This window comes from Microcaecilia unicolor, chromosome 5 (genome assembly GCF_901765095.1).
Source record: "Microcaecilia unicolor chromosome 5, aMicUni1.1, whole genome shotgun sequence".
NCBI classification, from domain to species: Eukaryota; Metazoa; Chordata; class Amphibia; order Gymnophiona; family Siphonopidae; genus Microcaecilia; species Microcaecilia unicolor.
In genome coordinates, this window is record NC_044035.1 from 301,075,968 (window position 1) to 301,091,302 (window position 15,335).

The 15,335-nt window shown below is 42.0% G+C and overlaps 1 protein-coding gene across 1 annotated transcript in view; it reads left to right on the forward strand.

Moving 5' to 3' along the window:
- RPGRIP1L (RPGRIP1 like) overlaps positions 1-15,335 on the forward strand; it is a 343,339-nt gene that overhangs the window by 58,423 nt on the left and 269,581 nt on the right. The window contains 1 exon segment of the mRNA XM_030204315.1: positions 13,527-13,632. Coding sequence (XP_030060175.1) covers positions 13,527-13,632 — 106 coding nt within the window.

Consider the following 15,335-nt stretch of genomic DNA (forward strand, 5'->3'; position numbering starts at 1 on the left):
AAAAAGTGATTAAAATCATTTATTCCCAGGCTTTTCTCTAAACTGGTTTATTTTTCTGAAGCTGGTTTAACTCAGTAAATGATGGCAGATAAAGACCAGTTAAAAGGAAGTGGGAAGTGGACCAATGACTCCAGGGAGACGGGATACTGATGTATAAAGTGGTACTTTATACATCAGTATCCCATCTTCCTGGAGTCATTGATCCACTTCCCACTTCCTTTTAACTGTTGTTTTCTCGTGGGAGTTAGTGTTCATCCACCTCGGTGGATCACCTCCTCCCTGGCAGATAAAGACCTGCACGGTTCATCCAATCTGCCCAACAAGGTGGCCAGAGCAGCGCTCACCACTCTGTGTGGGCCCCTGTTACCCTTGCTTAAACACTGGTTGTTGTGTCCACCATGCTAACCATATAGGCAACCAAACATGATGAAGTCTTGGCTATGACCACATATCCCCAAGTATTGCTGAAAGTATTCAACTTACCAGTCAAGATGTCTTTCCCTCCCCCCTGAGCTTCATAGCACCCTCACTCACAGTACGTGACAATAAAGTGATCTACAATACTGGAGTTGCCAAAGCTTCACCTGTATTTTTCTATTTGTGGGTCACAGACTGTAGAAGTCTGTCTGGCATTGGCTTCGGTCTCCCTAATGCTGGAGTTTCTGAATCTTCCTTCAGTCTTTTGCCATATGTGGGGTACAGACCATGTTCTTGGTCCAGAATGTTGCAATAGCTAACATTTCTATGATACGATCTGGTTTGAGTGTTTAATTAAGTCAAGTCTTGGATATGTTTTTAATCATGTCGGTTTATTTTAGTTTGGTGTATGGTGTAGATTTCATGAGTATTGTATATATATTTTGATTTTGTTTGTGCATATTTTGTTGTATTCCACTTAGATGAGCAGATTATGAATTTTGTTTAACTTAGGCACAGTATGAACTTTGTCACATGGAGTATGCACACACTGATTTGACAGTGTCTTAAGACCTGAGATAGACATTCCAGCTTATTTTCAAAAGAGAAAGCCGGCCATCTTCCGACACAAATCGGGAGATGGCCGGCCATCTCTCAAGGCCGGCGAAATCGGCATAATCGAAAGCCGATTTCGGCCGGCCTCAGCTGCAGTCCATCGCGGAGCCGACCAAACTTCAAGGGGGCGTTCGGCAGGGTACAGAAGGTGGGACGGGGGCGTGCTTAAGAGATGGCCGGCTTCGCCCAATAATGGAAAAAAGAAAGCCGGCCCTGACAAGCATTTGGCCAACTTTACATGGTCCCTTTTTTTTCATGACCAAGCCTTGAAAAGGTGCCCCAACTGACCAGATGACCACCGGAGGGAATCGGGGATGACCTCCCCTTACTCCCCCAGTGGTCACCAAGCCCCTACCACCCCCCCCCCCCCCAAAAAAAATGAAAAACATTTTTTTGCCAGCCTCTATGCCAGCCTCAAATGTCATACCCTGCTTCCTGACAGCAGTATGCAGGTCCCTGGAGCAGTTTTTAGTGGGTGCAGTGCACTTCAGGCAGGTAGACCCAGGCCCATCCCCCCCCTACCTGTTACACTTGTGGTGATAAATGAGAGCCCTCCAAACCCCTCCCAAAACCCACTGTACCCACATGTAGGTGCCCCCCTTCACCCATAAGGGCTATGGTAATGGTGTAGAGTTGTGGGGAGTGGGATTTGGGGGGCTCAGCACCCATGGTAAGGGAGTTATGCACCTGGGAGCTATTTCTATTTTTATTTTTTTTTATTTTTAATTTTTAGAAGTGCCCCCCTAGGGTGCCCAGTTGGTGTCCTGACATGTCAGGGGGACCAGTGCACTATAAATGCTGGCTCCTCCTACGACCAAATGCCTTGGATTTGGCCGGGTTTCAGATGGACGGCCTCGGTTTCCATTATCGGCAAAAACCGATGCCGGCCATCTCAAACACAGCCATCTCTGACATTTGGCTGGCCCCAACCGTATTATCGAAACGAAATATGGCCGGCCATCTTTTTCGATAATACGGTTCGGGACCGCCTTTTGCGGCGCCGGCCATATAGATGGCCGCCCATATAGATGGCTGGCACCGTTCAGTTTTGCCCCTCATTACCTACTAGGCATGATGCTCGAAAAACAGCAGCCTCATGAGCTTGCTTTTAACCCTTTGTGTTGGGATGCATTGACTGTTGTGTCTATAGATTTATTTTCTGTTGTGGCATGTTAGCTTTTCATAATTTATTTTTCATTTCTGTCTTAGATGATGTTGAAGCAGTGAGTTTCTTTTAAAATTAATCCCAGTTCAGACATAAAACATTCTTCATTCAAACTCAAGTTCTGTTGTTTCTGGGAATAGGTCTGTAGTACTATAAGTGAGCATGAGGCTTTGAGCCTTTAAACACACAGCCAAACCACAGATTAAAGTCAGGAAAAACAAATTCTTAGGCCGACAGTTCAGGTTCAACATAAAGATAATCTAGTGCAAACGCAACAGAAGCCTAGTTCCCTGACAGGCCTACCAATAGTCTCCTGCAACAATATAAAGAAGCCTGCCCTACCATGCAGGCTGTAATGCTTCATACTTCTTATCAGTCCCTCAGCTATAACCGGCAAGGTCTTGGATTCTTTCAGCTGCTCCTGGGGCCTTCATTGCTTTCCCCAAATCAGAGGTTTTATCTTTCCTGATCTGGGCCACGCCCTCCTTCCTAGACCTCTTAGTCCTAGTTCTGTTAAAGTGGCCCGGAAAAGATGTAGCTTAAAGAGAACTGAGGTTCAAGTAGGCACGTCTCACAAGATCATAAATACTGCTTTTTTCAGCTTTGACCGGAACCGAAACTTCAGCTGAAACTTATCGGTTTTGACCAAAACTGAAAAATAAAGTTTAGTTGTGTGAATGTGAACCAGTGAGGCCCACTGGGGATTGTCAGAGCTTGCAGTCGGCAGCCCTCTGCTAAACCCACAGATTATTACCCTCCAGTCCCAGGAACTGCAAGCCCAATCTGACAACTGGGAAAGCCATTTTAACCAGGACTTGTCAACAAGTCTGGCACGTTTAGGTTCCCAAATCAATGCAGATTTGTGTGTGTAAGTAAATAAATGAATCATGATTACTAGCATTTGTAACATTATTACACAAGCAAAATACATTTGTGGAAAGAAAAATGGAGCACAACCAGAACAACCGTTCTAAAATAGAGAAGAGAGAATTCCTAAAGGTAACTCATAAGGAAACATCTCTTGACTAATAATTAGAAAGGACAAAGTTCAGATCAACAGGAGGAGACATAAGAAAAGTCAAGAAAAAAAAAATCAGTAGGCTATTCATGATTCCTACCACAACTATATAACCAGCGTTATAGACTCTTTTTCTGAACAATGGAAATCCTTTTCATGTCCAAAAAAAGACTTGTCTAAGAACCAAAAATACCTTTCGTCTTTCTTGAGTCTTTTTGGTGACATCCAGATAAATCCATATTTTCTGATCAAGAAAGGGAGCTTTAGATTTTCTGAAATATAACCTCGAGAGCCTGCAGATTGCTCAAGCATAAACATCACAAACAGAGTTGTTCTATCCACCACTTCATAGGTTGATTGAGAAAAGCAGTCATATTCAAACCAAGTACCATTTCTTCAACTCCCACTTTATGTTGTGTTTTATTCTGATCTTGATTATCATTATCTTCCACATTTAAGAGCCCTTCACCCAGGTTATTTCTTGTAGAAACAGATGGAAGATAATAAATCTTATACAAAGGCAGAATATGATCTGAGGAATAATTCAAAATTTCTTGAAGATATTTTCTAAAGGCATCTCCCGAGGTAAGGCCCAGAAATTTTGGAAAGTTCAAAGTGTGCAAATTAAACCTGCAATTAAAGTATTCAAGATACCACATTCTTCTGTGGTTCAACAGGTTATCGTTAATCAATGTAGAAGTAACTCCATGCACAGTTTTTACCTCATCTTTAACATGATGATTTTGCCTTGAAAAATCATTTTTGATAATCTCTACATTCTCAGATAAGTGTCAACCTTACTTGCAAGTGATGACAGCTCAGTTGTACTTTTGGACTTCAAGGCCTCCATTTTAATTAGCACCCCCCCAAATTCCTTCCAGTGTTACTCCACTCGAGGGTACTGGCAACCCAGCACCCTTATCAAGTGAGCTTCTGGTGGATTCACCAAACTGAAGATGGGCTTCCTCTGCCAGCGGAGCAACAACGCCTTCCATAGACACCATAGCCGCAACTTCACTCTTCGCTTCCACTGGCAGGAGGGGTGATATGCAGACCGGAGGAAATAACGATAGATAAGCTGAAGTCCTCTTCCACCCAGAGGGCTAGCCAGCACTCTCCAGAAGAAGATTACCAGCGTTTTATGCTTACCGAAATTGTGCACAAGTAACAAGAGAAAGTAGCATTGAGATGTTTCCCATTTTGTATTTAAGTTATAAAACTGATTAAAGACAAGCATGATATAGATTCTTACTAAAATAGGGTAAAGGCATCCAGACACTAATCTACACTGCATACATTCTACCAGCCTGATGCACAATCATGAATTTTAAAAAAACACATTGATGTCACTGAATGTGAGAACTATATGCTCTGAAAAATTACAAATCAAGAGAAGTACATTTCTCAAATTATTTTCTAATATATAAACTTAGTTTTGTCATAATATCATTTCCCTACTAAGACTATAAACTGACCAGTAATTGTGCTGGAAGACAATCACTGTTCCTTTCTCATAGAATCTAGCTTCTGCACGCCACAAGTTTGATTAAAACACTGCATCTTCATCATACCCAACAGAGCCTGAAAATTCACTCAAATGGTATTCAAGCTGAATATATATATATATATATATATATATATATATATATATATATATATAATTATTTAAATAATGAAAGACCATATTTTACCTCCAAGCAAAAAACCTGTGTACACATGCACTTCAGCTAATGAAAACTGAAATTAAAAGTTACAGTGCTTTTATAGTGGCTGACTTTGTGCCACATTTGGAGTGACAACTGATGTCGTATCTCTGTAGAAAGGCTAATGCCTATCATCCCAAATTTACAAACTTAAATTCCTGCTAAACTTTTGTATCAAAAGCATTTATTTGGAGCACTGTATTTACCATATAAACTACTATGCAAGATCATAACTGCATTACTTGCAATCATCCATAACATACACAGACAAAAAAATGCAAAGAGTTTGCCCTCCCCCCCCCCCCCCCCCAGATTAGCTTAAAATCCCTTGTGTTCTAATGGTTTCTTCAGGGCAGGAGCGATCCCCAGTTGCTGATGCCCATATCAGTTGTACTTTCAAAATGGCTGCCATGACCTCGTGGCAGTCTTGCAAGGTTGCCACTAAAGGTCATGAAACTGGGCAGACAAAGAATTTTAGGCCAGTTTCAGCACCGAAACAGAAATTTGGTCAGCCTCTAAAACCAAATTTGATCAAGGCTGTCATCTTGAGCTGCCTGGACTCAGTAGAAAACACTCCATGTAATACTGGTTGACAAATCTGAGAGTCTAAGCCAGTGATGGGCGACCTTTTGAGCTTGGTGTGTCAAAATTCACCAAAAAACCGAGCATAACTTGGGTGGTGTGTCACTTCGAGAAAAAAAACCATAATTTCGCGATATTTATAGTTTAAATAACAAAAATGTATAATTGTAATATATAACTGTATTTAATAAACCAAAAACTAATTATTTAACTTACCTGCTTAGTGACTTCTTTGTTCATCTGTCAGTCGGTTTATTTTGTTGGTCTTGATATTATTTAACTTGTGTGGGGTGCCGTGAACTAAGATAAGTGAGGGGGAGGGGGAATTCTTTAATTAATCTGCCTATTAGTGACTTTTTTGTTGCTGAATTTCATTGGCTAAATGAAGGTTTGTATTTTGTACACTTCAAGCCCAAGCAAGCGCTACTAACGTCATCTGTCAATCTGTTTCTTTTGTTGGTTTTGTTATTATTTAACGCTGAGAATAAGGTTTCACAAAAGTACTTAGAGGGAAAAATTGTGAGTAAAGCCAATGCTATATTTTTCAGGGTGCTAAAAGTGTCTGGTAATCAGTTCCAAGCACTCCAAATTTCCTGTTCGTAGTGGCACTCCTCTTGATTCTCCAAGCGGCACCTTTCCAGATTCTCAAGCTTTGACCTCAAGTCGACAAACACCTGAGCCCAGATGCTGTCTTGAAATTCTACAAGTTGCATCTCCAAATCATCAATTTGCATCCATTGGAAACCATTTAATTCCAAACTACTATAGACTACTACATCAGGATACTTAATTATTTTCATGGTCTGTTCTAGGCTTCTAAATTGATTAAATCTATCACTGAACTGGTCAAGTAACGAGTCTAAAACATGCTGGTACTTTATATGCAAGGGTTCCATTTCATTTTGTATAGGTGCACTGGCCTTCTCAAAATACTTTGTTACTCGAGGAAAATACTTATAAGTTTTAGTTTCTACATCTCGCTTGAAAATTTTAAGTTTACTTTCAAAAGCTTTTATGTATCCAAACATAACGTCAATACTTTTGCCAAAACCTTGTAACTTTAAGTTCAGTTCATTAATATGAACAGAGAGATCTGTAAAAAAAACATCAGGGTGTTGACCCACTTATCATCATTGAGCTGAGGAAAGTTTCCCAGATCCTTATCCTCAAGAAATACCTTAATTTCTTCAAAGCACTCCACAAAGCGCTCAAGAACTTTGCCTCGGCTCAGCCATCTTACATTATTGTACATCAGCAGTCCACTGTAGGTGGAATCAACCTCCAGTAAATGTGCAGAAAATTCTCGCTTGTGAAGGGGGCGAGCAGGTATTAAATTAACTATTTTTGTAACAACTGACATTAAGTCGTTTAAGTCGGTGAATCCTGCCTTGGCACATAAAGGATAATGTGATGGATAATACAATGAAAAGGCACAATCGGATGTCCAATAGCTTCCGTAAACAATTTGACAAATCCAACTTTTTTCCCCACCATGTTTGGTGCCCCATCTGTCGTCACTGACACAACTTTAGAGATATCAATGCTTAGGTCACGGAATGTTTGTATAACAACCTTACATATTTCGCTTCCTGATGTACTTGTTGGCACTGATACTAACATTATCAACTCTTCTCTCATTGTGAGACCATCAGAATATCGACCAATAATGGCCAACTGAGCATGTGATGTGACATCAGTAGTTTCATCAAGAGAGATCGAAAAATATTTACAATTACTTATGTCTCTCTTTAATTGATGTTGTACGTTTGTGTTCAGTCTCATTATTCGGTTTTTTATGATATTTCTACTGAGTGGTAACTCAGATATTCTCTTAATAATTGCATCTTTATTCTGCATATTGTGAAATAGAACTGGTGCACATCTTAGGAGAGTTATTTTAATAAATTCTCCCTCACTGAGTGCTTTTCCATGCTGAGCTATGGAGTGAGCAGTGCTCAAACTTGCAGATGTTAAATTTGTAGAACCTTTTACAAATTTAAGGATGGAATTAGATTGGCTCTTATAAAAGTGTAGCTGCCTGGAAATGTATTCCTTTCTTTCATCCTCACTTTTTTTCAAGAGCTAGGAATGATTAGTTTCAAAATGTCTATTTATATTCCACGTTCTGCTTACTACCGTTTCAGTACATAGAACGGAAAATGATCTGCCATTTTTTTCTATAATGCCATACATCTCGGTCCATGTCTCTTGAGAGGGTCAGCTACTGCTACTACCACTTCCTTTACTTAACCTTGGTTTTGTATTTTTTGGGTTCTCCATCAGGGGGGCAGTGGCAGAAGATAGAATTATAGATAGCCTGTTAGCCCTGCAGGCAATTAGGGGTTAACTAGCCTAACTGACCACCTTATGTAAATTAAGATGGCTGCCGCTATTTCTAATGGCGGGAAACGGCACCCATAGCACATGCCCTCGCCTCTCCCAGCCTCCCCCTCACCTATCTCAGTAATGATGGTCAATTAGAAATCCACGACACCCCAGAACAGTAGATTGGATGATGGTTGCTGTGGTTATGTGGTTGCTGGTAATGGCGATCACAGGGCCCCCAGAGATGCGTCCACCACAGCATTCTGCTGCTCTCTGCTCCGCCGACCGGAAGTGAGGTCAAAGATCTCCTAACGGCCGTGCAGGAGCCGGGGCAGAGGGAGCAGCAGGGAGGGAACGAGCGGAGGACTCGGAAGGAGCCAATAGGAGCGCACACGGCACCCCCCCAGCGGGTAAACATGCACCGGGGGGGGTGTGATTTGGCTGGGGGGGGAGGTCGCGCTGCACCTGGGGGGGGGGCGCATCGGCGATCCGCCCCGGGTGTCAGCAAGGAACGCCGCTGCTTCTCTGTATGCGGGCCACATGCGGCCGCGTGTCACCGAAAATGGCTACGCATGTCAGTACTGACACGCGTGTCATAGGTTCGCCATCAGGGGTCTAAGCAGTCTCCCATATTCTGTGAAAAGATCCGCTTGCTATTTAGGCTCTTTCAAAGTAGTTTTTAGTGTTCTTTTTTATTTTTGCCAATCTAGTGCTATGAATGTGGAAGAAAGCAGAATTAAAATTTGAAATCCCAAATTGGTTCAACATCTTGACACAGAATTAAAGGTTGAAGCAAGCACTTGGCCTTTGTTGACTTAAGAGACTTAAGGCACAAGAGAACTGGTTAACGTTCTAAAGCGTGAACATACGGACTTCTTTAATGCAGAACGCTTCGATACGGTAGAAGTAATTCAAGCCCCTATGAATTTTTAACAAGACCTATTTTCTTGTCTACTTTGTCTTGATCGTTCCCACCTCTCAAGGACAAAGGGCATCTGGAATTTGGCTACTGCACTATTTGTGAAGATCATGGTGCAAGCACACATTGTGTCATTTGACTTTGTTGCATTAGCTGTGTTCCCAGGCTCTTGTCAGAGACACAGTTTCAGGCATTGCTTTAAGGCTCCATATAGATGCTAGGTTCATCTTCATTTATGTTAGTGCAAAAGACAGACACTAGCTACTGCAGTGACCCCTATTTTCCAAGTTCTCAAGGGTTGTTCCAAGGTTTATTCCAATCATTCATCTGGTTTGGAGGAGTGATATAGTAGTTAGTACTGCAGGCTGGGAGCTAGGAAAGACAGAGTTCATTTCCTTTTTCTCCCATAGAGGTTAATTATGAGCTTGGACAAATCATTTTGCCCTCCATTGCTCCAGATACTATCTAAGACTGTAAACTCTCTTGGGGCAGGGACCTACTATATTGAACTGGAAAGTTGAGTAATTAAATACAAAAATTCCAAACCAGCTAGGAAGATGGTACTGCTAAGTAACCGTACCTTCCATTCTAATTTTGCTTTTTTAATGGTAAAGCATGTGATTCTAGTTCTTTGCCATCAAATCTTTCTGCAGTATCTTTCAGTGAGCAATTAATTCTGCTATTAAACTGTTTTGCTATTGCTTATCATGGTATTACATAGTAATATAGTAAATGACAGCATAAAAAGACCTGCACGGTCTATCCAGTCTGCCCAACTATTAATTTGATTTATTTATTCTACTGAGCTTATTCTCATTGACTTTGCTTTTCCTATACAGATTTATTTTTAGTAGTCTCCAGACTTCCAAAAAAATGAAAAAGTTGCCATTGTAGATAAAAAGCTTATACATATTTATTTTTGTTGTTCTCTACAATTTTATTTCCCATATTAGGGTATACACAAAAAGTAGCACATATGAGTTTATCTTGTTGGGCAGACTGGATGGACCGTGCAGGTCTTTTTCTGCCGTCATCTACTATGTTACTATTCTGCTTATAATCGAAAGAGAAAAACGCCTATATTGCGACCCAAATCGGGAGATGGGCGTCTTTCTCCCGTAGGCGCCCCAATCGGTATAATCGAAAGCCAATTTTGGGCGTTTCCAACTGCAATCCGTCGCGGAAACGGGTAAAGTTGACGGGGGCGTCTCGGAGGCGTGGTGAAGGCAGAACTGGGGCGTGGTTATCGGCCGAGGAGAGATGGGCGTCTTTAGCTGATAATCGGGAAAAAAAAGGCGTTTTTACCGCGATTTTGGGTCACTTTTTGTGGACCCTTTTTTTTCACGAACAAGTCCCAAAAAAGTGCCCCAACTGCCCAAATGACCACTGGAGGGAATCGGGGATGACCTCCCCGGAATCCCCCAGTGGTCACTAACCCCCTCCCACCAAAAAAAAAAAACACTTTAAAAATTTTTTTGCCAGCTTCAAATGCCGTACCCACCTCCATGACAGCAGAATGTGTTCTATCCTGTGACAGCCTTTCCCTGGTTCTGATGTGGCTCTCGGGTGAGTGTGACACCTTTTCTGTTATGCGCACTGCAGAGTCACATCAGCAATGCATTGTGGTGGGTGTAGGGTATTGGGCTCCGTGATTCCACTAGCTTGTGGCAAATGCTCACAATGTTGGTAGTTGGTAGGCTCTACTCCCATGATGCTTTTCCCCCTGCTTACTGGGTCAGAGTGTGCCCTGTTTTGTTTCCGGTAGTCCATGAGGTAGTGGCCATTTTTGTAAGCCAGTTTTAGATCCCTTTCACGTGTTAGCCAAGTTACAGAACTTAGTTCTTACCTTGAATGTGGCTGAAAGAGGGCATTGTATAGCATTCTGCCAGCTCTGACCTACTGCTAATCTCAGTACCAGGGAGACTCGTTGCCAGTGGGGCACAACCTCTGATCTGCAGTTAACTGTGAGTAAGCGTGCTTATTCCAATAAAGGACGTTTTCGGAGAGATTAGTCTTCAGGTGTCAACTGGTGTGCCGATGTTATATATCAGCAACAAGTCCTAGAGGCCTGCGTGTATGCAGGTCCTTGGAGCACTTTTAGTGGGTACCGCAGTGCACTTCAGCCAGGTGGACCCAGGCCCATCCCCCCTACCTGTAACACTTGTGCTGGTAAATGGGAGGCCTCCAAAACCCACTGTACCCACATGTAGGTGCCCCCTTCACCCCTAAGAGCTATGGTAGTGTTGTACATTTGTGGGTAGTGGGTTTTGGGGGAGGGGGGTTGGGTGCTCAGCACCTGTGGTAAGGGAGCTATGCATGTGGGAGCGTTGTCTGAAGTCCACCGCACTGACCTCTAGGGTGCCCAGTTGGTGTCCTGGCATGTCAGGGGGGCGAGTGTACTACGAATCGTGGCCCCTCCCACGACCAAATGGCTTGGATTAGGACATTTTTGAGCTGGGCATTTTTAGTTTCCATTATCGCTAAAAAAAAAATAAACGCCCAGCTGAAAAACGTCCATTTTTTTGAAAATACGGTCTGTCCCGCCTCTTCACGTACCCGTTTTCTGACATAGACGCCCATGGAGATAGGCGTTCACATTCGATTATGCCCCTCCACGTTACTATGTACACATCAAAGAATATTTTTTTGGCATATAGGATTACTGTTGTCCAGATTGGTTGGTCTTTCTATGTGTATTATCCTAGTATATCAGCTGTATTGAAGCAGGCACAACAGAGTGAGCCTATAATTAAATGGTGTGTGCGTTTTGGGCAGAAATGATAGGCTATGATCTGTTAAAGCCTCTCTAATCTTCTCATGGAGGTAAGAATGTTAGCTATTATATATGACTTTATGGTCATTTTCAAAAATAAATGGGTAGTTGAAAGGTCTGTGGGCAGTTTTGCCTTCGGACTTTGTACCTGTTCACAAGGTGGAAGGACACATACTTTTCCTTTGAAAATTGTGTAGGGATAAAGTACCCATAGAGATTCACATCTGCTTTTTCTGAAGATACTTTTCCTCTGAAAAAAACACACAGTTATGAAAATGCAAAACACATGTTACCTTAGGTAAAAGCACAAATGTTCCCCACACATTGTTTTACTTCCATATAGAATGGGCATTTTTCAGAGAACCTATGGGCACCTAGGTTAAGAAGCCAAATAGACACCTACTTACATGCTATTTTGTAAAGACACATAGGGGTCTGTGACTTTATAAAATACTAGTGTAAGGAGCAGAAATCACACGTACATTGCAGGTGCAGAGTCTGCATCTAAATTAGTTAAGTAGGCTTGTAAGTTTAGCATATTTTACAATCTGTGCACATACTTCCAAAATTTGCCCATTCTCCACCCAAAGTTCATAGGGGATGCATCCTCTGCAATCCTACAGGCAAAGTACACTCCATCAATATACATACTTTTATATCCGTCAGAATTCTATAAGAGGCCACATACTCAAAAACGATTACTTTATAAAATAACCATCTTCATGTCTATGTGTTGATTGAGAAAATAAGGTTGAAAAGTTAGGCTTTATGCCCAGATTTCTAAAAATGTGGATTAAAAAGTACCATTTGGAAACTACAGGGAGGAGAAACACAAAATTAAATGTGTATGCCTAAAACAAATAACTTGCTTACTTTAGATATGTCAGTCTTTGTGCTAGTGGACCTAGGTGGGTTTTTTTTTAATTTGTCTAAATGACTCCGTCACTGATTATTCTTATTCTTTGAAGTCAGGGGGAGCTGTAAATAATGAAATCAGTTAAGATTATTGTGATACCCTGCAAAACTCACCAACAAATTCCCTTGAGAAACAATCAAACTACTGTTTTGCTGAAGAGCATAATTATAAGAGTGTCCACTGGATATACACCAGTGGTTAGGAAGACCAGTGAGCAGAAATCTTATGACTGGAAAGTATATGAAATAAATGAGTAAGAAATAGTTGACATCCAAAAAGTGGATTTGTTTCCAAAGAACATGCATACTCTTTGGTTAATTTCTCACTGTATGTTCATAGTAAATGTACTAATTTTGATTGAGTATGCATATTACGCAAAACATAAATCTTACAAATTATTCCTATCTGCTACTACTACTACTTATCATTTCTATAGCGCTACTAGACGTACGTAGCGCTATAGAAAAGCCAGTGACAATGATCTTGTTAGTACAGTCTAAAAGCTACTGGATTCCTTGTTTCTAGTCGCAGGCCTTTCTTAAAAATCGCTGTTAAGTTTTGGGTTTTTTTTTGTTACATTTGTACCCCGCGCTTTCCCACTCATGGCAGGCTCAATGCGGCTTACATGGGGCAATGGAGGGTTACGTGACTTGCCCAAAGTCACAAGGAGCTGCCTGTACCTGAAGTGGGAATTGAACTCAGTTCCTCAGTTTCCCAGGACCAAAGTCCACCACCCTAACCACTAGGCCACTCCTCCACTCTTTGTGTGTTTGATCTGTAGAATCTCCAGTAGAAAGAGAAATAGAAGAGTGTGCAAAACCTAGTGCAATATTCTGCTTTAACAAATATGTAAAATCAAACTGAAAGAACACTCTGCAAGACGTGTTTTTCTAGTGGAGTGCTCCATCATTTGCCTTATTTTTATATTTTGCATCAGGTAATTTCCCCTAAAAATGAGCTCCCTATTATCTCCTATAGCCAGTATAAAATGTACAGCATCTGGAGCAATTACTTATGAACTCTGTTAATCTTAAACATGCTGCAAGAACTATTCACTTTGCATAGTTATGTTTTCTTTTAACTTTGATTTCAGGAATGAGAATACAAGATCCAGAGATGATTTCAAGATCTACTCAAGCTGTACTTCCTAGATATGGACATAGTCTGCTTGAACAAGCAAGGGCTGAGATAAGAGATCTGTATGTTTCATTTTCTATTCCATCTCAGGGGCGTAGCTATGGGTGGGCCTGGATGGGCCTAGGCCCGCCCAATCTCAGCTCAGGCTAGGGTTACCATATGACTCCAGAAAAAGGAGGAGAGATTGAGCCAGTCTGGGTTTTACTTCCATTGCTGTCAATGGAAGCAAAACCCGGACTGGATTAATGTGTCCTCCTTTTTCTGGAGCCATATGGTAACCCTAGCTCAGGCCCACCCTGTCTCAGCCTCTGCACCAATCAGGTGCTTTATAAACTGATTACCCTGCATACACGCACAGCTGCAGAGCTGCCCTGAAGTCGAGTTGGGATTTGGGAGGGGAGGACCCTTCATTACAAACTTACCTATATGCCAAGTCTGCTCTGCTTAAAGTTCCCCATGGAGGAAGGGTAAGGCACTGCTCCTGCTCTGCAGCAAAATTAGCCCAGGGCAGGAAGTTTTGGAGCTCAGGCACTGCTTTTTTTTAAACTTAAATGCTGCTCCCTCCTCCCTCCTCTGCTGTGCCGCTGGAGAAAAGAAATGCAGCAAAATCGGCCAGGGAAGTTATTTGTTTGGAGATCAGCACCTCTTTTTTAAACTTAGCAGCTGCCCCCCTCTCCTCATGCTGTGCCATGCTGCTGAAGACATTTGGACACTCATCAGCCCCAGACACCGGGTTCAGCGTCTGGGGCTGATCCATATTTCTCCAGCAGCATGGCACAGCACTGGGGGGGGGGGGGGGGTGGAGGGCAGAAGCTAAGTTAAAAACAAGCAGCACCACAGCTCCAAATAAACAACTTCCTGGGCCGATTTTGCTGCACAGTGGAAGCAGCAGTGCCATACAGGTGCGTGGGGGCAGGAGCAGAGGCTAGAAGTGCAGCATTCCCCCCCCCCCCCCCCCCCCCCTCCAGTCAAGCCTACTCTCCCCAGTGGCCTCCTCTTCAGCACACTGCTTCAAGGCCTCATCAGGGGGTACTGCAGTAGACTCTGCAGGGAAGTGCTACCCAGATTTTAAAAAAAAAAAAGTTTCTGCGTAAAGTTGGATTGCTGGGGTGGGGGGTTGGTTGGGGAGGGCTTTGCACTGGTCAGGTTAAACAAAACAGTTGTATGTTTAATGGTGATTAAAAAAAAAGTTTTATAATTTCATTTTGGTGGGCTTGGGCTCTGCAATCCCCAGGTTAAAAAAAAAAGTAACTGGCCTAAACAGCCTAATAGTGTGGGTGGCTGTTTGATTGTGTTGTGTTCATATCTGTCCTTTAACAGTACAAAGGACTTAAACGTCCGACTAAAGTTGAGACTCCTGAGACAGATGCCCCATGCACCAAAACACAGGACTGCATCGAGTCTTGATACCTTTTTTAAAAAAAATAGATTCTATGAACTGTATATCATTTTAGTTGACCTTTGTTTTTGATATTTTTCATAAATATCCCTTGGTTGGCACTTTCTTGGTTGTTGTTCTTCTCTATTTATGTTGGTGCAGGACAGCTGTTGGGCAGACTATTTACTTAGATATCCATCATCAAGAGCATTCTAAGGCATTATTTATATATACATACCCCCCCCCCCCAATTTATATATACATACCCCCACAATATTCAGTGCTATTTAACCAGTCAGCAACATCCACAGACCACTTAAATATCATTTAACTGGCTAACCGCAAATATTCAGCAGAAGATAGCCAGTAATCTCTGCTAAATATTTG